Here is a 24,920-nt window from a genome sequence, read left to right on the forward strand (position 1 = left end):
ATCTCTGGTCACACCCCAAAACAGGAAGGCCGATTAGACTTTGCCCAGTTATGGAAAAAAAAATATATTGGGAACCGATATTTTCAATCCATTCAAGTCTGGGCTCGGGCTTGGTTTTCTGTAGGTTGTGGCAACTTTACATGTTCTGGTTTGAATTCATGATTTGTTTTGTTCATTATTAGGTTTTTTCATTCATTTCATTTCTTTGACCCCTGCCTGTGGCCCTGTATCTGTCTGGCCTCTATGTGCCTTATCTCCGTGGTCCCAATTTAATTCAGCTTCATATGCCTTAGTTTGGGTCTCTATATTACTCACTTCCTTTTTTATTTTTTTAGTTCCTCATCTCGTGTGGTTTGTGTTTGGATTTGCTTCCCCTGTCTTGTTTTTCCTGACTTTGTTCAGCTGTGTTCCCTGGTGTTTTAATCTCCCTAATTACCTGGTGTGTATTTAAATATCCACTTTTCTATTCTTGTTGCAATTTTCCTCATGTTGTGTGCTTAGTGTGTTTTTTAGTTCCCCAGACATATTCCTGGATTATTTGTGTCTTTGTTTCCCCCCCCCCCCAGTTTACAGCATTAAAGCTATCGTCTTTAGTTCATTTTCCTATCTCACAAGTCCTGCATTTGGGTCCACTACCTGCCTGTCGCACAGCAACATGTGATAGAAGTTTAATACCAGTATGGACCCAGTGGACTCGGCTTTGAGTGATTGGCAAGAGGCAGTTCCTTCTTTCCTGTAAAAAATGTTGTGGTAGGAGTTTAGGTTTGCCCTTGAGTGCAAGTCGCTTTATTTTGGAGCCTAGCTTGAGGGGGGCTCAAAGACACTGAGTCTCATCTTTGACTGCTCTTCCTGTACCCAACCCTTTACATAAGAGTGGGCAGGTTCAGTCTACCACCCGCCACTCACTCTCCAGCTTCTCTCTACCACTGCCGCCATAGTATTGCCTGCAAATGAAGGCCTCCTGTCAGCAGAGGAAGAATTTTTTTTGGCTGAGTACTGTGGCTTTACACCAGAGCAAGCGTTTTTCCAGTTTCTGGGACTGAGTGCTGGTCAGTACTTCCACTACGACAACTCCACATCGACAACACATTGCTGTCCTGCCTCAGCAATGCGTTGTGCCTGGGCTGAACTGGATTATCTTAACCTTCTAAGACCCGACCTCTTTCATGGCATGCGTTTTTAATTTCTCTTTGCTATTTGGGCTGATTGGGACCTGACGAATGTAAAAACAAAGAATTACCTGATTTTTTTTTTACCTGTTTTTTTTTTCTCAGAAAAATGAGATTCACATGTGAGGACATTCATTTTAAATTTTGATAGTTCTGTGTTTTCATAGTTTTTAATTGTTTTTTTGTACATACATACATAAATAAATAAATAAATAAATAAATAAATAAATAAATAAATAAATAAATAAATAATACCACCACTTCCCATTGTTAGATAAAAGAAAAATGGTCAATGTTTTTCGGTAACAGTTAAAAGACAGGCAGTACAATGCTTGATGTTTTAGTCTGGTCCTGTTCTGTTTTGTTATGTGTGTGTGGTGGTGGTCGCCACATTGTTTTTGCCTTTCTGTAAAAGTCACTGCACAATAATTCACAACTATTTATAAAAGTACATAATGGAAAATATGGAGTGTGATGTACAAATTCCCAAATCACACTTTGTAAACATAAGTTTGCTAAAGTAAAGTATAAAATGGAACGTGCAATTATGTTGAAATATTTTACTGTTTACTCATTTGTTTTGTTTCCAAATCACTATCATTAATTACTGTTGAACTACTGAACACTATGGAAGAAAACTAAAGACATTTCTTCTCTGACATTTCTTCGATCGATGGTACTGAAGAAGGGCAAGGTGACGGACAAGTTCCGGTTCTCAATTTCAGGAACCATTATTCCATCCATAACGGAACAACCAGTTAAGAGCTTGGGGAAACTCTTTGACTCCAGCCTGAAAGACTCTACTGCTATTCAGAAGGCAAATGAGGAGCTGGGAGCGTGGCTTATTAAGGTGGATAAGTCCGGCCTGCCTGGAAGATTTAAAGCCTGGATCTACCAGCATTCAATCCTGCCCCGAATCCTGTGGCCCTTGCTTGTCTATACAGTTCCAATAACTACTGTGGAATCCCTTGAAAGAAAGATCAGTGGCTTTCTTCGTAAGTGGCTGGGACTTCCCCGCAGTCTCACCAGCGCTGCCTTGTATGGGACAAGCAACAGCGTGCAGTTACCCTTCAGTGGTCTCACAGAAGAGTTCAAGGTGGCTCGCACACGAGAAGCCCTACAGTACAGAGATTCTAAAGACTGCAAGGTGGCATTAGCAGGTATTGAGGTAAGGACAGGAAGAAAGTGGAAGGCTGAGAAGGCAGTTGAGGTGGCGGAGTCACGCCTAAGGCAGAAAACACTGATGGGGGTCTTAGCAACAGGGGGAGCAGGCTTGGGGTATGTCCCAAAGGCCCAGGTCAGCAGGGCACAGGGAAAGGAGAGACGCCAGCTACTCCAGGAAGAGGTCCGAGCAGGTGTGGAGGAGGAGCGAGTAAGTAGAGCTGTAGGCCTTAAGCGGCAGGGAGCATGGACAAGGTGGGAGAGCACCTTGCAGCGCAAGGTCACCTGGGCAAACATCATGCAGGCAGACTTCCACCGGATCCGATTCCTAGTGCAGGCAGTATACGACACTCTGCCAAGCCCAGCAAACCTCCATCTGTGGGGAAAGAGCGAGACACCTGCCTGTCCCCTGTGCTCTGGAAGAGGGACCCTAGAACACCTCCTTAGCAGCTGCCCAAGGGCCCTGGCCGATGGTCGGTATCGTTGGCGGCACGACCAGGTGCTCAGAGTAGTTGCTGAAAAGATTGCCTCAGCAATCAGCACCAGCAAGCATCATCATGCTCCGAGGAAGGCAATCTCTTTTATTAAGGCTGGAGAGAAACCCCAGGTGCGCCCACATTTGACAACTGGCCTCCTCAACACAGCCTCTGATTGGCAGCTACAGGCTGACCTGGGTAAACAACTAAAGTTCCCTCAGAACATTGCAAAAACATCACTCCGGCCAGACATGATAATTATTTCTGAGGCCTCAAAACAGCTGATCATGCTGGAACTCACAGTGCCCTGGGAAGAGCGGATTGAGGAGGCCAATGAAAGGAAACGAGGAAAGTACCAGGAACTAGTGCAGGAGTGCAGGGGAAGGGGCTGGAAGACTTTCTATGAGCCCATAGAAGTGGGTTGTAGGGGCTTTGCAGGACGATCACTCTGCAAAGCCCTAGGGCGGCTGGGCGTGGCTGGGGCAGCCAAGAAGAGGGCCATCCAGGCTGTGAGTGAAGCGGCAGAGAAAGCCACAAGGTGGCTGTGGATCAAGAGGGCTGATCCGTGGGTAGCTACTGGTACGCAAGTCGGGGCTTGATCACCCCCGGCTGGGTCGCCTGGGCGAGGGTGTATGATGTTGTGAGACCCGAAACACCTGATGACCCTAGGATACATCACTGAAGATGCGTACCAGTGCATCCAGGAGATGTGTCTTTATAGTTAAACTCTGGCTGAGCCAGTGACGCCTAGGAAGAGTCTAGGTGACAACCAAGAAAGTTTGGTGACGACTGGAGAGACAGATGACAGCTCGGAAAGACGGCTCCAGGGGCAGGGTGGGCTAGCATCCCGGTCTGCAGTTTTCGTGAGAAAGCACCCCAAAAAGCTACGGAAAGCCCTAAAGAAAGATACCCCCAGGAGATCCCGAGAGGGGGGGAGGATGAGGTCTCCAATCGGACGGACTTAAGGTTAACGACCAACGCAATGGAAAGGACTACGAGTAAGACATGTATCTGCGGCAAGCTGTGTAAGAACCAGCGTGGCCTAAAGGTCCATCAGGCTAGAATGAAATGTTTGGAGCGGGAGAGTGAGGTGCAACGCACAGGTCCTGAACCTGGTGAGACGCAGGAGGAGCCCGGCCAGGAGGCACCCCACAGAGCCCAGTCCCTCCATGCACTGGACTCTTCCAATCCAAGCAGTGTAGTTCCACAACAGCGGATTAAGTGGCCCCCAGCCAGCAGCCGGAGCGAGTGGCAGAAGTTTGATGAGGATGTCTCCAACATCATACAAGCTGTGGCCAAAAGAGATGCCGACAGCAGGCTTAAAACAATGACCACCATCATAGTCAGCTACGCCTCAGAAAGGTTCGGCCTGATCGAGAAGTGTAACAACAAGACCCCTTACACCATGAACCGCAGGGCCATGAAGATTCATCAACTGCGCCAGGAGCTCAGGAGCCTTAAGAAGCAGTTCAAGAACGCTGATGCGGAGGAGAAGCAAGCTTTAGAGGAACTGCATAACATCTTGCGGAAGAAGTTGATTACCCTCCGTAGAGCAGAATGGCACAGAAGGCGAGGAAGAGAGAGAGCCAGGAAACGTGCAGCTTTTATTGCTGATCCCTTTCGCTTTTCCAAACAATTGCTTGGGGTTAAGCGAAGTGGGCAGTTGGAGTGCTCAGCAGAGGAGGTGAATAACTTCCTTCATGAGACAATGAGTGACCCATTGAGGGAACAAGACTTGGGACCAAACAAAGCTCTCATCAACCCTGCCCCACCATCAGCAGAGTTCAAGTTGACGGAGCCAAGTTTGAAGGAGGTGTGTGAGGTCATCAAAGCAGCCCGCTCAGCATCCTCCCCAGGTCCCAGTGGCGTACCCTACCTTGTCTATAAGCGCTGCCCAGAGCTGCTTCGCCACCTGTGGAAGATCTTAAAGGTGATATGGCGGAGAGGGAGAGTTGCTGATCAGTGGAGGTGCGCAGAGGGAGTCTGGATTCCCAAAGAGGAGGATTCGAAAAACATAAACCAGTTTCGGAGCATCTCGCTATTGAGCGTGGAGGGGAAGGTGTTTTTTAGCATTGTCTCCCGGAGATTGACCGAGTTTCTCCTTAGAAACAATTACATCGATCCATCAGTTCAGAAGGGGGGGATCCCAGGAGTTCCTGGTTGCCTAGAGCACACTGGTGTAGTTACACACCTTATAAGAGAAGCCCATGAGAACAGAGGCGACCTAGCTGTATTGTGGCTGGACCTGACTAATGCGTATGGGTCGATCCCACACAAACTGGTTGAGCATGCTTTACACCTCCACCATGTTCCCAGCAAGATCAAGGACCTGATCCTGGACTATTACGCCAATTTTAGGCTTAGGGTCACTTCTAGGGCAGTTACTTCAGACTGGCACCGACTCGGGAAAGGTATAATAACAGGCTGTACCATCTCAGTTACGCTCTTTGCCCTGGCAATGAACATGGTGGTAAAGGCTGCGGAGGTGGAGTGCAGAGGGCCGTTAACAAGGTCAGGTGTTCGTCAGCCCCCTATCAGAGCCTATATGGATGACCTCACCATTACAACATCATCAGTTCCCGGGTGTAGGTGGATCTTGCAAGGTCTTGAGAGACTCATCTCATGGGCAAGGATGAGTTTTAAACCTTCCAAGTCAAGATCGATGGTACTGAAGAAGGGCAAGGTGACGGACAAGTTCCGGTTCTCAATTTCAGGAACCATTATTCCATCCATAACGGAACAACCAGTTAAGAGCTTGGGGAAACTCTTTGACTCCAGCCTGAAAGACTCTACTGCTATTCAGAAGGCAAATGAGGAGCTGGGAGCGTGGCTTATTAAGGTGGATAAGTCCGGCCTGCCTGGAAGATTTAAAGCCTGGATCTACCAGCATTCAATCCTGCCCCGAATCCTGTGGCCCTTGCTTGTCTATACAGTTCCAATAACTACTGTGGAATCCCTTGAAAGAAAGATCAGTGGCTTTCTTCGTAAGTGGCTGGGACTTCCCCGCAGTCTCACCAGCGCTGCCTTGTATGGGACAAGCAACAGCGTGCAGTTACCCTTCAGTGGTCTCACAGAAGAGTTCAAGGTGGCTCGCACACGAGAAGCCCTACAGTACAGAGATTCTAAAGACTGCAAGGTGGCATTAGCAGGTATTGAGGTAAGGACAGGAAGAAAGTGGAAGGCTGAGAAGGCAGTTGAGGTGGCGGAGTCACGCCTAAGGCAGAAAACACTGATGGGGGTCTTAGCAACAGGGGGAGCAGGCTTGGGGTATGTCCCAAAGGCCCAGGTCAGCAGGGCACAGGGAAAGGAGAGACGCCAGCTACTCCAGGAAGAGGTCCGAGCAGGTGTGGAGGAGGAGCGAGTAAGTAGAGCTGTAGGCCTTAAGCGGCAGGGAGCATGGACAAGGTGGGAGAGCACCTTGCAGCGCAAGGTCACCTGGGCAAACATCATGCAGGCAGACTTCCACCGGATCCGATTCCTAGTGCAGGCAGTATACGACACTCTGCCAAGCCCAGCAAACCTCCATCTGTGGGGAAAGAGCGAGACACCTGCCTGTCCCCTGTGCTCTGGAAGAGGGACCCTAGAACACCTCCTTAGCAGCTGCCCAAGGGCCCTGGCCGATGGTCGGTATCGTTGGCGGCACGACCAGGTGCTCAGAGTAGTTGCTGAAAAGATTGCCTCAGCAATCAGCACCAGCAAGCATCATCATGCTCCGAGGAAGGCAATCTCTTTTATTAAGGCTGGAGAGAAACCCCAGGTGCGCCCACATTTGACAACTGGCCTCCTCAACACAGCCTCTGATTGGCAGCTACAGGCTGACCTGGGTAAACAACTAAAGTTCCCTCAGAACATTGCAAAAACATCACTCCGGCCAGACATGATAATTATTTCTGAGGCCTCAAAACAGCTGATCATGCTGGAACTCACAGTGCCCTGGGAAGAGCGGATTGAGGAGGCCAATGAAAGGAAACGAGGAAAGTACCAGGAACTAGTGCAGGAGTGCAGGGGAAGGGGCTGGAAGACTTTCTATGAGCCCATAGAAGTGGGTTGTAGGGGCTTTGCAGGACGATCACTCTGCAAAGCCCTAGGGCGGCTGGGCGTGGCTGGGGCAGCCAAGAAGAGGGCCATCCAGGCTGTGAGTGAAGCGGCAGAGAAAGCCACAAGGTGGCTGTGGATCAAGAGGGCTGATCCGTGGGTAGCTACTGGTACGCAAGTCGGGGCTTGATCACCCCCGGCTGGGTCGCCTGGGCGAGGGTGTATGATGTTGTGAGACCCGAAACACCTGATGACCCTAGGATACATCACTGAAGATGCGTACCAGTGCATCCAGGAGATGTGTCTTTATAGCTTTGACTGCTCTGTTCAAATCCTTTTTTGTCCTGTAGAGAAAGAGAAGGAGTGACAAGAAGTGACAGGTCTGCTGTCCTCTGCGCTTCACTTCATTTATCAGCACATGCAGAAGCGCTGTTAATAACAGGACATTTGCTCTCAGCAATCAGGTCACATTTGAAAAGCTGCTCCTGTCAACGCTTTTATACTGTTTGAATGTCAGAACAGAATTCGGCTTATGCTGAAGCGAGGCTTCCAGCTGTCCACAGAGCTGCTCAGCATGTAATGATGGACTCTCCGCTCTCCACTTATCTGTCTTCTTCCTTTTCTTTTAACACTGTACAGGTTTTAGCAGGGGAATGAAGTTCATGTAGAGTACTGTGAAAGACTGGAGCCATCCCTCCTTTATTTTTATATTCCAAAAATAGGAAATGGGTCCACTGATTTATTGAAAGATGTGCAAACATACAATTAAATATAGCATATAAGGCAAAAACAGCGTTCATACAATTGTAACATGCTTGAAAGTCATTATTTGTTATGACCACCTTTATTCATCAGCACAGTCTGACGAATAAAGGTCTCAGTCTCTTAGAATTGTGTTTGTCTGCCCACGTATGCTTTTACTACCAGTGCAGCAAACGCATACACATGGACCACCTGAAGGCCCAGATGCATCTCTCACATCATCCAATAGGTCTTTCCTCTTTTTTACTGAATCCCCGTAGTTATGCTACAATAAGCCTAGGCTGATGGGTTTCTTCTTCAGTCATCTTTTTTCACTCATATGTTTACACATCACTCTGCATTTAATCATTAGTTATGATTAAATGCTTTTCAGCTTGTGTGTTAGAACTTCGCTCTCCTCCACGGCTGACAGACCAACAACAAGAGCAAGAGTGGCCCACAGACCATCTGACTGTGGAAGGTGTCGTGCGACGTTCCTGTACCAAAGACGTAACCTAACACCACTAACTGCATGTCTTTGGACTGTAGGAGGAAGCTGAAGTACCCATAGAGAACTCACCTATACACGGGAGAACACGCAAACTCCACACAGAAAACACCCCCAAAACTTTATTCTGTTCATCTGAACGTAGCGTCCCACATAGAAAAGCCCCAAACAGGTGGTGGAGAGAAAGAAAGTAGAAATAATGTGTGTGTGCGTGTGTGTGTGTGTGTAGATATCAGATGTAAGGGAATTAAGGGCAGGAGCATTAGAGGTAGATTCAAACTGTTGTACCATGATGTAGATAGGAAGAGATTAGGGGTATTCTTGAAGGAAGAGTATAGATTGCACATTAACTTATAATTAGATAATCAATATGATTTTGTTTATATATCATCATATATCTTTTATCAAATCTATATGTGCTTTTAAGCTGCAATCATTACAGAATATTTGACACTGGGATCATTTTTTATTGAAATACAAAGTTGTTTTTTTCCATTATTTTCATGTTATCAGTGATAAAACTAAGTAGAAACCAAAACAGTCAAATAATATATTTTATGTAGTCAAAATCATGTACCAGAGATTTTAGCCAAATAAGACTGATTTTTTTTCCTGTACATTTTCCTGATTCACTTTCTGTGGAAAGAATTCAATTAAAACACATAAAGCATTAAAGCATTAAGAAAAAAATGAACAAAAAGCAACCACATTTAGCTGTGCTTTTTAGAATGTTATTTTCTGTTAAATTAATAACTTTATATTACATGTTTTATATTATATTATATCATAAACAGCATACAATTTGAGAGATTAATCTAAAAAAAGAAAGTAATCTGTTAATAAAGTACAACTGATAATTACATTTTCATTTAATGAGCTCAAATTCTACATATCAACAGATCTCACTGATAATAAAAAGACAGCAGCATTCTGGGGGGTGAGTGTAGAGACACAGGGGGCAGGCAGAGAGGGCAGACTAAGCCAAGCGCACACTGAAGTGAGTGGTGGCCTGAGGCCTTTTGGGGCCTTGTGAGCCATCAGAGCTTACTCACGCTAAACCAGGAATGAAGCAGCTTAACTTCAGCCAGGAAACACTGCCCTCTATTCTGTGTACCTCTCAGTAGGCAGCCTTCCCTCTATGTCCAGTCCAAAAATGCCAAAACATAGAGGGGTCGGTTGTGTTTTGCTATTGCTTGTGTGACTTGCTTTGTCACACAAGCCCTTCCTAAATGGTTATAGTCATATTGTTGTAAGTTCCCTTTGTTTGTTTGTTTGTTTGTTTGTTTTTTTAAAGTAGGCAAAATACAATACCAGCCAATTATTTAGGTATGTCGCACAAGCAGCAATTTGGACCTTCGTTTGCTTTTCTTCAGACTTAATTCTTTCTACTATAGATTCAACAAAGTCCTGGTAACATTCCTAACCCGGAGATTTTGGTTCATATTAACATCACTAACTGGCTGCACATCCATGACGTAAATCTTCTGTTCGAACACAGCCCAAAGCTGGATCCAGATCTGGTGACTGATGCCACTTCAGTACAGTGAACTAATGATCATGCATCATCATGTATTATTCTGCTGAAAACATCCATCAAAAGATGGGTGCAATGTGGACGTGTCATGGTTCCAAAACTCATGGATGTGAATGACTTCAACTTTCCAAAAATAAGATACTTAAATACACTGGATTCTATATATACAGTATACATAGTCTTCTTTGGTAGTAGTAGGGTCATATACAGTGCCGCTAAGCCATTTTTTCCCAAAATAAATAAATAAACAAAAGGAGGATTCAAGATTGGCACATTCTCAAAGGAACAGCATTGCTAATATTTGTATTTAAATCATTCTGATATTTAAATGTATTAACCTTTCAATTAGATTGTAATGAATTTTAAGACAGAAATTATTTACAAAGACGTTACTCAATCGAAATTACATTTTTTAAAATATCATATTATTGCTTGGTTCTATTCTTATTATGCTCCACGTTGTTCGTGAATCATTCCTTCCATCAAAAAGGTCTTTCATTAGAAATCATCATGCTCTCTTGACAGGTTGATTGGCTTGCGTGTGTTTTCAGTTTACATGATCCAGAAGACTCATATCACTGTAGCAGCGATTTTACTTTCAGTGAGGCATGTTGACGCTTTTAGCTTCCCTGCATCGGTTGTGACTCAATCAATAAACTGATCTAAGGTCAGTTTTCTGTAAAATATTACTGACATGATTGGAGTAAAATTAATAATGAAACAGATCCGAAATCTAGTCTATATAATTTCACTCTGAACTACAGTCCAAAAACAGTCCAACTTTATTCTAACCTTATTTATTTTTTCCATACATGTTAAAAAAGATAAGTTGAATTACATTTGGTTTAATTAAATGGATTTTAAGATTTTACAGTGTGATGAGAAAAGGGGGTCCTAACAGGGTGGGGTGTAATGAGTTTTTGTCCAGAAAATGGTTAGAAAGTGATCTAAAGGAGCCTAATTGTAGGTGGTGAGCAGGTGAAATGGATTTTGTGTCCCAGCACATCTCAGCATGTCTCTGTGTCTGTCACATCAATATTCTACCAACCCTCAATTACACATCAGCTGTCAACTCCTCCTCCTGCCCACTCCCTCAACACACACAGACATATACACACCACTTCCCCCACCCACATAATCTCCCCTGCACTCTTGACTGTTACTGCTAGAGAGGAAAATAATTAGTGAAAAATTTAGACAATATGTGTCACTCCTTCTCATCTTCTTTTCTGTCAAATCTCAACTATTTGCCCCTCACCCCTCATTTTGAACTCCTATTTTTGAAAAAATGCAAAGATGGACGGATGGATGAAAGATGATCATCACTCAGATCTCCTGTTAGATGTGACCTTTGCAGGCTGAGTGACCAAAGATATGAGAGTCATTACCAGTCGTTATCCCTTTGTGTGTCTGTCGCAGCCCTGCTGAGGGGAGAATAGCTCTGTCATTTAGGGTACTGGGTTCAACTGGAGGGTTAGGACCTCTATGTAGTCACAGGATAATTTTTTTCTGAGTCACAGCATGCTTGTGTGTGTGTGCACATGTGTCTGTGTTTTCTTTTATAGTTTTTTATAACCATATTATCAGTGTTTTGACAATACTCAAGGTTGTTTGAGTGTGTACGTATTTACTTAATTTATTAAATCATAAACGTATATATATGACATCGGAGTGCCATTTGGACTGAAGAAGTGTAGTTGGATCACAACAAAGAGAAGGAAGGTAGTCAGAACTTGTGGGATTGTACTCCAGAAGGCAATACTGCAGAAACTGACAGCTACATGGGAATCCCACAGCCAAATGGGAACCATGAAGAGGCCGCTAGGAAAGCCGCTACCACCAAATAGCTGCAGAGAGTGAGGCAAGTGCTGAATGGGAAGAACAAGATCCAGGCAATCAACACCTACGCCCTGCCAGTCGTCAGACACCCTGCTGGGATAATCAACTGCCCAACGGAGGAGGTACAAACCACTGACATCTAGACAAGGAAGCTTACCTTACCATGCATGGAGGGTTTCACCCCAAATCCAACACCCTGAGACTGTACGCTAAGAGGAAGGAAGGAGGCAGGGGAGTAGTGAGTGTAAGAACCACTGTCCAGGATGAAACAACAAAGATCCCCAAGTACATCAAGAAACGGGAAAATGGCCACAACTGATAGTGAACAGCTCAGGCAGCAGAAATCACAGAAAGAAGAGAAGCAAGAAAAAGAACCATCATGGATGAACAGGCTCGTGCATGGCATGCCCCGCTGGCGGATAGAAGTGGCGGATACCAAGAAATCCTACCAGTGGCTGGACAGAGCTGGACTGAAAGATAGCACAGAGGGACTTATCATGGCAGCACAGGCAAACGTTTTAAGCACAAGATCCATAGAGACACACCAGGAAAAATCCCAGTACAGGCTGTGAAAAGATGCTGCTGAATGACTCGAGCAGATCTCAGGAAAAACATGTGAAATCACTGTACAGAAGACCACAATCCTAGGAACAGCAAAGATAGTGCACAGGACCGTCAAGCTCCGAGGCCTCTGGTAGAAGGCCTGCGCTTAAAGGATAAAGACCGCCATGCAGGGAGAGTGCAAAATTATTAGATATGTGCAAGTAAGTACATGTATATACATTTTGTATAGGATTCAAAAATAGTTTACTAACGGCAGCAGAACGGACACATGCATATTGCAGTGGTTGGGTGTTGACAGCAGCAGGGATTCAGTGAAGTATAACACTCTAATGGGCGGAGCCAAACGTAAACAAACATGGGACAAGATCATTGGCCATACACTACGTTTTTCAACTGTATGCTTTCTTGTGAATACAGTCGAATCCTTAACCAAGTTACACTGTGGCAAAAGATATAGTTTTGAAAAACATGGTGAGCTCTAAACTGAAATTCAAGCAGGAGGCATGTTGCTGTTGACTGTGTGCAGCACGTAATTCTTCTGATCTAAAATATACTGCTTAAATAGTCTATTTAAGATGTTGTTTACCAGTGGCACCATAGCAACATCTTGTGATGGGACCACAAAAAAGGTCTGTTAGTTTCTGTGCTGTCTGATGCACTTGAAAAGAATTGGTTATGCTCAGCACCATCATGCCAGGGGTGTCAAACTCCAGGCCGCGAGGGCCGGTGTCCTGCAGGTTTTAGATATCACCCCAGGTCAAAACACCTGAATCAAATGATTAGTTCATTGCCAGGCCTCTGGAGAACTTCAAGACATGTTGAGGAGGTAATTTAGCCATTTCAATCAGCTGTGTTGGATCACATCTAAAACCTGCAGAACACCGGCCCTCGAGGCCTGGAGTTTGACATCTGTGACCTATGGTGATTTCCTTCTTGAGTTATAGCATTCACACAATCGTTAGAAAACCTCTGTCCTTGAGTTCGAGTTCGCAAGTTTCAAACTCATCCAAGATTTTTAGTATGCACCTAATGGTACCAATTTTTAAAAAAAAATCCTACATAATCTTGTTCTCGGGTTACTGTATTCACAAATTTGGTTGGCCATACCGCCCACCTCGCCACCAGGGATGGATGACAATCAGGTTTTTACAGCTGAAGGGTGAAAACGTTGCAGTGAAACAGCACAATTAAGTAAAATACAACTGTATACTGCACAATATTTCAGATGATCTTTCCATCTTGTATTTTTGGAATCCAAATACTGTTTAAGGCAATACATATATACATCACCACAACAAACAAACAAAACAAAAACCAGGGTTTTTTCTTTAATTGTTTATCTGTTTCATAACTAATTTGTGGTAGCATGAATGGCTGTGAGAGAGGTCATAATAACCAGGAAAAGCTGGCTATCAAGAACACAATGGAATTACATTTTCCATAGATTTTCAACTGTATGGAAATACAGTTAAAATTCAAAATCCATGCCCCCTTTCACATTTTCCAAAGCTATCCAGTGCTCCAGATTGAAGTCTTTGCTGGGTTGATTCTGGATCCCGGGCCGCATGTTTGACACCCCTGCTGTTGGAGTAGGCATAGTTTTATCAAAGTCTACCCTGAAGAGAAAACTTTAAGAGAAAATATTTTCTCCACAAGGTAAGAACCAGTGATTTTTATTATCTCGTCTCTTTCCATCACTCACCCTGAACCTGCTCTTGTCAGAGGTCTCTTCCTATTAAAAGGGAGTTCTTTCTTCAAGATCTGCCTGCTCGGATTGTTGTGGTCCTTGCTATAATATTGTAGTATTGTATAATATTGTTTAGTGTCGATTTCTCCAATTACATTTGAGATACCAAAAACAGGGGATTCCAAAATAAAGGTTTGTGGATAATGCAATACATTTAAGAGCTGAGAGTCTCAGCTTTAAGCCAGTATTGATCATATAATTGACTGGTGCACACTTGAAAGGAAAATGTCAATACTAATGATTATAAGAAAGGCTCAGAGTCAGAGTTGGAAATTATAAGAAAAAAGTATTAATATTACTGACATTTTTGAGCTTTTTCATTAGTTGACCACGTCACATACACACTGAGAGAACAGGTATCACAGCAGACAATTGCTCCTTTGTGCCGTCCTTCCTCAGTTTCCTTTTCACCTTCATCTTGCTGTTTCCTCTGTGGCTCCTCCTCCAGTTCCTCCTCAGTGACACTGAATACTCCTCCACAGCGACAGGAGTGTGTATATAGACCCTGATCTGAAAGAACATACTTTCAAAATTAGAGATGGAAGAAATTTACCAGCTGTAACCAAGTACATCTGGGACAGTACTCGTGAAAATATACAGACAGAGCATGAAATGGTAAATAAAAATTGAGAAAACAAAAATAGTGCTGAGCCTGAGTTCTTGTAATTTTTTTAAAGTGGTATTAAGTAAGAGTCCTTTCTGTAGGTCATTCAAAGTTTTCATTTGGACATTTTTAGTCCACTTATTATAGCTAATTATTTTCAGGGAACTTTGTTGTTGTTACAGTCGCTGACCTCTAGGGGCTCTCCCCATGTGAGAGAGCTTTTGCTCCTCCTATGCTCCAGGTCTGCCTCATAATCAGCAGCTGAGATGTTTTGCAGCTCGTCAGCCACCGTATCTCAAAATGCCGCGCCTTCTTTCCTTCCCTTTTCACTGGGCTGTGAGCTGCAGTGGTTTGGGCAGCAGGTTGTAGCGGTGTCAATTTATGAAACTTGGTGTAACATTGGTTTTTAATATTTGTGAGTAAAGGTGTCCCTTTACAGAGACAATTGTGAACCACAGTGAAAGCATGTAGTTGTTTTCTGCCATTTTGTTTCAACCATTTTTCTCATGTTTTGTGGCAAGACGTGGAGCACAGTCATTGTATTTTGTTTTCTTATAGATAGAGTGGTCTTACTTTGTTTTTTAGCTAGACTGGGCTGTTCTGTTTGTCGTTTTGGCCTTGGAGACCCTGACACTAGGGGTGCAACAATACTCGTATCGATATTGAACCGTTCGATACAGTGCTTTCGGTTCGGTACGCATATGTATCGAACAATACAAAATTTTTTATTTATTTTATCAACTTTTCTTCTGACGATGCTGTCTGTGTTGAGCGCTCAGTGGATCTGCATTTGACTACTTTGCCTAGGCTGCACTGTCGAGTGCAGATCCACTGAGCGCAGCGCAAGCTAGCAAGACAGAAGCTAAGCTCATTGCAACATGGCAAATTGAACCTCCCCCACCCTCATTCAGATCTGGCGTTTGGAACTATTTTGGTCTTCATGTGACGTATGACCCTGAAGGTAAGCGCGTCATGGACTAAAGTAAAAAAGTATGTCGGATGTGCCACGCAATGCTCAATTACATTGGTGGGAACTAGTGCGTTAGCGCAGTTAGCTCGTTAATGTGTTGACACCGTCCAGCCCCACGCACGGGGCGATCCGCGGTAACTCGTTAACGGAGATTTACCACGTTATGGCGTTAACGTCATTTGAACAAGATTAACGCTGACAGCACTAGTGGGAACACAACGAATATGACTGCACATTTACTCCGACATCATCCTAGTGCAAAGACAAAAACAACAAGCACGCATGCTACAAACTTTATCCGAGTCATTTAGACAGCCGTTAGCACATGATTCTCCTTATGGGGACCTGATATGTTTAATATGCTGCTGAGAATATAGCCCAGAAGAAGCGGATAGTATAGCTTTTATTTTGGAAAGAGACATTTCTCTCTTTTCCAAAGATGAGTGATTTCTCGATCAGATATTTTTTTATTACTTTGTTTTTTCAGCAACATTACATTTAAAAACTGTACTTTTGAGTTAAAATATATATTTATAATTTTAATAAATGACAAATTAAAAAGGCATGAACATTTTTTTTGTATCGAAAAAAATATCAAACCGTGACACCAAAGTATTGAACCAAACCAAACTGTGAATTTTGTGTATCGTTGCACCCCTACCTGACACAGAGCTTCCCTGTGTTTTATTTGGGCCTAATTGGTTCGTTTGGAATTGTGAAATAAACAGTGTTTTAACGACGTCGACTTTGTGGCAGTTAATAATTACCCCCACCCCAGATAATACTTTGTTTTTAAGTGGGGTGTAACAGTTGTCATTTACCACTAATCTATGAATAAGTCAAAAAAAAAAAACCCACCCAACTCAAGTGATGAGAACGCCTTGTGTCGATACAGACAACAAACAATTTAGCAAAAACTTAATTTTAAATTGCAGCTTTAGGCACTTTGTTACCAGCAGCTTGTAAAAAAAGAAAACAAAACATTATTTTCTTTCCAGTTTCTTTAGTAGAATCTAGTTAAAAAAGGCCAAAGATGACACAGTTTCACAGGCATAAGATAGTATTTTTGCACTATGGTGGTTCATAAAGGTAAACACACAATTTACTTTAGATGGACAGATTTTTGTATAGAGCATTTCTACGCTACATGAGCACTCAAAGAGCTTTACTTGCACCTGCCACTCTAAATATGGTTTCCGGGGGAATGTTTAGTGTACATAATGTGTCATTACCATCATCCCAGGTCATGTCATCCACATAGACTGTAGAATCTATTGGCCAATCCTGTTTCAGTGTCCATGCTGCAGAAGTGACAATGCATCATTATTAGTAGCTGCAGTTATAGAAAAAACAAGCAATATTATTTAACATTTGCTGTTAAAGTTATTGTGTCAGAGTCTGCTCTCAAAATGTAAATCAAAATGTACTAAAAATGTAAATCATTCTGAACTTTACAGTCTTTTTTCCTACTTAACCCCCAGAAAAGTTGTATTCATTCAGATAACATCTTATATAGGGTTTTTACAAGTCAAGTGCATTGGGATAGACGATAGTAAACACTACAATAGTGCAAATGACTGTAGGGTGGATAAATGAACTGAGTGACATACTGATAATGGAAGGATGGACAGACGGGTGAAAAGATAGATGTTCACACTTACTTTTTCTTTGTTTTTACAATTCACTGAGAAAACAGTCATTATCAAGTTATGCAGTTTGACAGTGATAATGACTCTGAACCATGCATAATTAGTGCTAAACTTTGATTAGCTTTTAATTAGCGTAATACTGTGTGAAGAATAATTGCTGCTATACTAGTCCGAATTTAAAATAGGATAAAGAATGAAGGAGAGACGAGTGCTTTCAGGAACATATGCATAAAACACACCAGAGGTAAACAAATATCTTATTTCTTACAGTTTTGAAACCATCTATGGATATTTTATTTTTAACAAACCTTTGCCACACAGTGACTGCAGATGGCAGTGAATCCATACTCACCACGTGAGTAAGTTAACACCTTGGCTAGGCTATAGCCAGACTGATACGACTTATTTTAAAATAAAATCACTTAAGTGAAAATTACGTCTAATCATGGGTTCCCTATTTGAGTAGCTTCCGGGGCCCAAAGCAGAGGTGGAGAACTTGATGGAGCTGTGTGGTGTGAGCTTGTGTGTGGCAGGTGAAAAGCTGCCCAGAGCTTCATCCACAGCGTCTTTATCCCGTCGTCCTTCTCTCACCCCAAACTGGTCGTGTTAGATGGCCGCCCCTCCCTGAGCCTGGTTCTGCTGGAGGTTTCTTCCTGTTAAAAGGGAGTTTTTCCTTCCCACTGCCTCCAAAGCGCTTGCTCATATGATTGTTGGGGTTTTCTCTGACTTTCTGTATTATTGTAGAGTCTTTCCCCCTACAATACAAAGTGCCTTGAGGTGACTGTTGTTGTGATTTGGCACAATATAAATAAAACTGAATTGAACTTGTCAAAAGGACAAAAACTATTATACATAAACATTCAGGCATCCCATAACGTTATGTGCATTGGGTCCTTGTGTCATAAACCCATTCAGTTTACCACTTGTATGATGTGCTTTCTGTCTAACATACACATTAACAGTCTGATGGATGCATCAGAGAGCAACTTGTCTAATTCCCAGGGATATTTGGATTGTAGGCTGGAGTAGCCACACACAGAAGCACCAACCTACTGATTAGGAGATGACCTGTTCTACGTCCTGAGCTACAGCCAACCCATAAATCCCAATGTCACTGGACACTTCATAACTAGGGCTGCCACAAACGATTATTTTGATAGTCGACTAGTCACCGATTATTTTTGCGATTAGTCGACTAATCAGATCATCATCCATTGGACGTAAAACGTACAGCTTATTGCACCAGCAGCATCTGCTCTTATATAACTATCATTAGCTTACAGCTGGTATGTTTAAGGTATGTGCTAACTAAAAATAAAGACAAGATGACAGTTTATTAAATTTTAATGAAATCTGCAGATTGTTTCGGTGGAGTTTAATAAACTCAGCCGTCTGCTCCTTGCTATCTAAAATATAACAGGACACCGGAGTATATTCTCGAGCATCTCACACTTCTGATAATCAGCTGTCTGCTTGATGTTTATTCAGCTGTGTAAAAACTATAACTTTGATCTCAGCCAAACTGATTTACTCAGGAACAAATAAAATACTGAAAAAAGCCAAACAATAACATTTTTAAGTTATCTAAGTGACTTATATATCATGTTTAACCTAAGTAGCGAAAGACGGCGGTGGGTTTGAAAACGATTTGCCGGGAGTCCGGTGTTCTCACGGCTCTAGTGAGCCTTGCCCCCGGCTAGCTATCGAGCTGGTGGGTAACAGACGTCTCAGAAAACGTCGGCGCGCTTTTGAAAATATTTGGTGTCTTGATAAACTGAGCAGATATTTGAAGTTTACACAGATAAATTCTTGCCTGAAAATATGTTAAACGTTTATTTTGTGACCCAGAAAGAATAATAAGAGTAACATTAAAAATAGCTAGCTGCTGCCATTGTTGGAAACTGAGCTGGTCACTTGCCCCTCCCTTCCTTCCCTCCCCATCTCCAGCTGCCTCCCTCTTCCCGCTCCACCACAACCACCCACACATGCAGGACCTTGGAGTAGGGGTATGTCACCAGGGTGCAGAGGAGACTCGGGCCACTTCGGAGGTGGGGTGCCCCCAGCCTCTCGGCCTGGGGCTCGGTCACTCAGGCACGGCTGGCTGCCGGCGGAGCTCACGGGCGCGTCACTGCAACTCCCCCTGGCTTCTGCTCCGTGGCTGCTGAGTGAGCCCTCATCTGGGACTCTCCTCAGCTCTTTCTGGGACAGTGGCGCGGCTGCCCCTCTGTTGGTCTTCCTTGGTCTCTTGTGTTCTGGGGGCCTCTGGATGTCTGGAGTTTTGATCTCCTCCATACCTGCTTCATGCCCTGGAGGACGGGGCTGTGGCCCCCCCACACCCTCTAGCAGATCATTACATGAAGGAACCTTTTAAAAAAAAAAACTAAAAAAAACAAGCGCGTCCATGCTCACAGGTGTACACACGGGTGATCCACCCACAAACTACACCCTTTTTGGCTCCTACCTCAAAGCACACTGTGTTCTGTTGATCTTATGTGCTGCACAATAATGTTTAACATTTAGTATTTACTGTCATATTCCCATATATCATTGTGATGTTGTTTATTCTATTACTCTTGTTCTCTTCTGCTTGTTTTCTTTTTTCTTTCTCAGCAGGTGATCCAGGTGATCGATATATGCATTTTTTTTTTCTGCCCGTTCTGTTGGTTTTTGTCTTTTGCCCTTCTCCCCCGTCCCTCTTCTCAGCTGTTTCTCTTTTCCTCTTTCTTTCTCCCCTTCTTTCCCCCAGTCAAGTCTGTCCCATATTCAGTAAGTGAAAATAAAATGAACAATAAAAGGTGAATCAAATGGACCATTACGGCAAGGCTGGGATGGTCAATTTGGTAAAGTAAATCCGTTGGGCATCTTTCTTTGCCTTTAGACAACAATTCTGATGGCAAAAGAGCCAAACGGGACAGGCGCAAAATAAATTTAAAAAAAAAAAAAAAAAAAAAAAAAAAAGGAAACTGAGCTGGGCCGCGCTATGAATTCTGGGATAGGTTGGGCCATGAAGTATGCACCCGACCCATCCTTCAAATCTGGGGAAATGAAGGGCGCATTTGTCGGAGTCTTTGAATTTGGACAGTCTTCATGGTGTCGCTGTAACGTAATCGGCCTACAAATGCGGCCACAGGACGATGCGGCCCCTGAATTTGGACACAGCTACGATACCGGACACAGCTTCTTCTTCTTCGTAGTTTAACGGCAGCTGGCATCCTTGTACATGCAGTGCTGCCATCTTCTGTTTCAGTCCGTTATTACACTCGGAAATCCTACTACTTATTCCTGCATCTTTTGGGATCTTACAAAGCTTCAAACGACGTGTCGATAATTTTGATAGTCGACGTAATCGTGACTAGTCGACTAATCGTGGCAGCCCTACTTCATACATCATTACTTTCAGAGCCAGCATATTTAAATGACAGTATTCATATTTGGTACTTGTGTATAAATATTGTATATTTTGAAGTACTGGTACTTTATTCCATCCATAATATTTGTCAAACATATCCAGCCTGCTGAAAGAGATTCCTTTTCTGCTCCAGGACTGAGGTTAGAGCAAATTTTGGTGGACTGTGCATTCACTGTACTCTGCTGCTGGTAAATAAACCCAGGTTATTAATAATGTCTGGTGAGCTGTAGCATTTCGCTGATATACTGCATTCATGCTGAACATTCAGGTTCAAATTTTAAAAAAGATGATTGAGTTCGGAAAGTTGGGGCGAAAACCAGGGAAAAAAGTCTGAATTTTCAAGATTAAAGTTTTACATTTCTTTAAAAAAAACAAAACAAAGCAAAAAAAACATAGGAAAACTGTGTTTTCCCATCAAACAACAACACGAGATGTAAAGAGAAGATATGCATTTTCACGTTTTTGTGCCAGTCTTGGTCAGTGAAAAATAAAACTACATCAACATAAGTAATACAAAACATTTTTTCCCGTCAAAGAAAACCATCACGAACCTTATCAGTAAATAAAGTAAATGAAGCACAATTTAAAGTCCCACCTCTTCTTTGCAAGTCATATTGTGTCCTAGTGGTTTGGTCACTAAGGACCCTCCATGCAGCGTCAACTTCTAGAAACTTCTTCACACCAGACTCTGCTTCGGAAGAACAATCCCCTCCAAGACGGTCTGGGTGGTACTGCAGATTTGTGCACACACAAACAAACGTATATTCAGACACCTCATCTTCTATGTATGAACTTATTGCAAATATTTGACATTTGGAGGGCTCAGAAGACCCAGACAGCTGTCCAAAAAAACAAAGGGATTGGCACTTACACAGTGCTTTTCTACTATGAGCACTAAAAGCACTTTTATTCCTGCCCAAGTGTCTTGTCTAACATTCACACACAGTCACACTCTCATGGATGCATTGGGTTATCTCTCCTGCAAGTTGAAAGATGATATGCAAACTGGAGGGGCTGCGAATCAAACTACCTTGTGATAGGTCGATGTCTGCTCTACCACCCGAGCTACAGCTTATTATTGATACTAGATACATCCATTAGAATGTATGTAACAGAGAAATACACAGAAATTAGTTAGACAGCACAGTCTCATCTGGGCACCTTTTGGCACCTAAGGCAGTCAAATGTGGGTCAGTTGGCTTAAAAGTCTTGGCCAACAATTTTCTAATAGCTTTACACACTTGTCGCTAATAGCTATCCTCCAGCTAAATATCTGTGCGCCATTTAACAAAACTGATGACAGCATTTTATTGCTAGCTTCTCTTCATGCAAACAAAATCCTTCCATGCACAAATGACAGTCATGGAGTTCCACATGTGCTGGGGCTGATCCCTTATCCACCTCCTCTTAAGATATGTCATTAGAAAAAAACTGCATATGCTTCCACTGCATTACTTATCAGGTGTAAATGCAGTGGTGAGAATGAATACAAACGCCACATTTAATACAATCTTATCATGATGACAATGCAATGATCAGATGCTTTCCAAATGGTATGAGGTGGTGGCTCAAAACAGGACGACCTTTCTGTTTTCAAACAAAAGGAACTGGCTGCTAGTAACAAAGTGTGTAAAGATAACATCTAAAGTGGATTTGTTCCCAAATTGTTTATGTATAGACATAACACTGGTTCATCACTGAGTTAAGAGCCTTTTTATGCTTAAAAAATACACAGGTAAGTTGCCTAAGCCAAAAAAAAAAAAAAAAAAAAAATCTGGTCAGCTCCAGGGACTGAAATGAGGGAAAAGGCACACAATGTGGACAACAAAATGGAAATACATGAGGGTAGACCGCTTTTGCATGCATATAGGTAGTATGGGTCTATAGACAGATGGAACAAATAGAGAATGGATTTACCTGTAAGGCCAGCTGCTGGTACCTGTGTCTGAGCTGCTGAACAGAGTCTGAGGGGTTTGCTCCCAGGACAGCATACAGATCCTTCTCTATTGTTTGGTTCATTCTTGCGTAAGTGCGATGCTGACATCAGACAATTGCATTCACCATCATAAGGAGAGTCTTTTGCAAATATGTGAACTGTTTTTAGGACCTTTAGCAGTCAGCTCAGTAAAATGTGCTCACTTAGAAATGTCAAATCAAACCGCAACCTTTGAACGGGTTACAGTTATTCCACACTGCCGCAGGACGAACTGCAACAAAACGAGAGCTCTTCGTTTGAAATTATTAGTAATTACAGTGGGTAATCTCGGTTAACTTGCACAAACACAGTGTGGTACACACATGACAGGCAGTTATTCAGTGTGAACCTGCGGGCTCAGAGGTGTGCCGGGGTCAGGAAAGACGCGAGCTTCACGACAAAGTAACGCTTAGATAAGTTTAACAGACGAAATGTGGTCGACGAAGGCGCTTATGGTTTCACATTTTCTATATTTCCCAGAGACCTACATTTAAAGGACTGAACATACCTCTAACACACGAGACAACATAGCGTTCTACGCTGTTATGAGTCCCCTTAAAAACAGCCCGTGTATTTATGGTCCGCCTGCTTGAGTTCCGCTAGGAAAATGAAATACAGAACACTTCGAGTACCGTTTTGTACTCAGACTAGTGCACAACAGTGCTAGTGGCACCCATTAAAATAAAACTACTTTTGTACAAGATGTAATAAACATACGGAAGAGGATTGGGGCCACTGGGGAAAAAAGTGGGCACGTCTTTTTTTCATTTCCAGATGAAAAAAAAACGTGCCCACCCAGTGGCTCTAATCCTTCTCCGTAGCAACGTATTTGGTTAACGAACTTTATCAGGAAATAAAATTTACATTTTATTTTATTTTTACATTAATAGAACAATAACGACGAAGAACATTTTAAAAACAAAAAGCACAAGATAAAATAAACAAACAAATTTACGCTCGCTCCTGATTTAGCACAACTTGAAATGAATAAACTTAGAATAATGGGTCCTACATCGTGTGCCAAAGCCCCTTACTCAATGACATCTGAAACTTACAAGATGAAAAACGTTTTAGTTATTTCTTTAATTTGTCAGTCCCCTGTACAACACAATCCTGTAGGCAGTGTGAGAGAGTGTCAAACACGTCTTTGTCTACAGATATGTCAACAAAAGGGAAAAGGCTCAGGTAAAAAAACTAATACCATAGTGTATGATTTGATACTGATGTGTATAGAAAGACTTTTTTTATTATATTATATTGTGAAGTAGATAGATAATCTGGAAACCATCCCAGCTACCATAGGATGAGGATACCAACCAAATTCTGATTAACTTGGAGCATTTGGAGAATTTTCTTGGGAAAACAAGTGTGAACAACAGCTAATTCCCTTTATCCAGAGAACAACAGTAATTATTGCAGAACATGATTAGGGGCAAAATAAGGACAATATGGTTGCTATGTAAATAGAGAAAGTTGTTGAATAGTTGAACTCTGAAAATATCATGGAAGTGAAACAAGTGTTAGTGATTGTTTCAAACTGTGGTGCAAATAGATAAGATATTTTACTTTAAAGTATCGCAACAACCAATATAAAGTGTTGAATTCCATTGCCAAATGTCTGAGCAATCATCCAGCAAAGAGCAGCGCAGGACCACATGCTGGGAAATCTGTCCTGAAAATACAGACCAGAAGTGATCTGTTAATTGAAATGGGAACAGAAGTGATGAGGTGACATGATGACACCTTTATGATCTGATTTCCTGTCTGTCGCTCAGTCGTGGCTCTTAACGAGACCACAGAGGGAATGGGTGAAGAGGAGAGATCCTGGGTGAATGACATTGTTGTACAGTTAATTATGTCATCATTTTGGGTGAATTAAGGCTCAATTAGTGAAGTGACAAAGTATTCATTGTCAAACTGTGGCTGCCATCGTCACTTTATTAAATACCAAGGTCTGTACAGCCTCCTGTAGTGTCATCCAGCTGTCCTGAAATACGTCGTGTCTTTGTGAACCTTTTGGTCACACTTTGGTCAAAGGTGTTGATAAAATTCTGCTCTTAGTGGAAGTTTTTGTATGAGACTTTGTTATTATGGAAAAATGAAAAATATTCTAACATGTATAAGCAGGCTGTGTATAATATTAGTCAGATGAAGCTGTTCAAAATAGAACAATTTTTTATATTCCCACCTATCATATAACACATTTTATACACAAAAAGATGAGTAGTGCATTATTATAGTGCATTTCAATGCACTATAATAATGCACTACTCATCTGCAAAGTCACCCGAGTCCAGATACAGGCCATATATGGCCTGTATCTGGACTCGGATACTCACCTATCACCTACCTGCCTGCCCTCCTGGAGTCCTTTGCTCTCTGGACTCAGTAACAGAAGTGGTTGGTTTTTCTGGCCCAAACACCCACAAAGCTTGCCTAGCTGCCTCCTCCTGAAATTTTCCCTCCTCAACTCACAAGTACACAATCCTCATATCTACAACATTCATGGATCTCTGGAAGCTTGGAATTAACTCTGCTC

General features: G+C 42.7%; 3 protein-coding genes across 6 annotated transcripts in view; 2 read left to right on the forward strand and 1 right to left on the reverse strand.

Annotated features, from left to right (window-relative positions):
- Positions 1 to 23,125, reverse strand: part of dnajc24 (DnaJ (Hsp40) homolog, subfamily C, member 24) — a 412,088-nt gene extending 388,963 nt beyond the window's left edge. The window contains exons 1-6 of one of the 4 annotated variants that reach the window (XR_014921298.1): positions 22,324 to 23,125; positions 21,002 to 21,137; positions 16,581 to 16,649; positions 14,078 to 14,284; positions 13,730 to 13,816; positions 13,548 to 13,608 (exon numbers count right to left, since the gene is read on the reverse strand). Coding sequence is in view for 2 of the 4 variants with exons in the window: in XM_085462755.1 (XP_085318881.1) it covers positions 13,496 to 13,608; positions 14,078 to 14,284; positions 16,581 to 16,649; positions 21,002 to 21,137; positions 22,324 to 22,425 (627 nt within the window). In the remaining 2 variants the exon portion in view is untranslated. Of the gene's footprint in view, positions 1 to 8,192; positions 13,817 to 14,077; positions 14,285 to 16,580; positions 16,650 to 21,001; positions 21,138 to 22,323 lie in introns of those variants that run through there. The other 3 variants (XR_014921296.1, XM_085462755.1, XM_085462756.1) reach the window with 3 other exon arrangements.
- LOC146705157 (uncharacterized) lies at positions 1,625 to 3,633 on the forward strand. The gene is made up of 2 exons (XM_085460988.1): positions 1,625 to 1,645; positions 1,804 to 3,633. Exons 1-2 carry the CDS (start codon positions 1,625 to 1,627, stop codon positions 3,403 to 3,405), a joined length of 1,623 nt encoding a protein of 540 aa, XP_085317114.1. The 3' UTR covers positions 3,406 to 3,633.
- LOC146705158 (uncharacterized) lies at positions 3,867 to 7,078 on the forward strand. The gene has a single exon (XM_085462754.1). The coding sequence runs from the start codon at positions 3,870 to 3,872 to the stop codon at positions 7,029 to 7,031; it is 3,162 nt and encodes a 1,053-aa protein (XP_085318880.1). The 5' UTR covers positions 3,867 to 3,869; the 3' UTR covers positions 7,032 to 7,078.
- Positions 23,126 to 24,920: the final 1,795 nt, after the last annotated feature.

The sequence above is a fragment of the Copadichromis virginalis genome, linkage group LG7, assembly GCF_057382275.1.
Source record: "Copadichromis virginalis isolate Kocher_CV1m ecotype Utaka linkage group LG7, C_Virginalis_male_GT1.1, whole genome shotgun sequence".
Classification (NCBI taxonomy): domain Eukaryota; kingdom Metazoa; phylum Chordata; class Actinopteri; order Cichliformes; family Cichlidae; genus Copadichromis; species Copadichromis virginalis.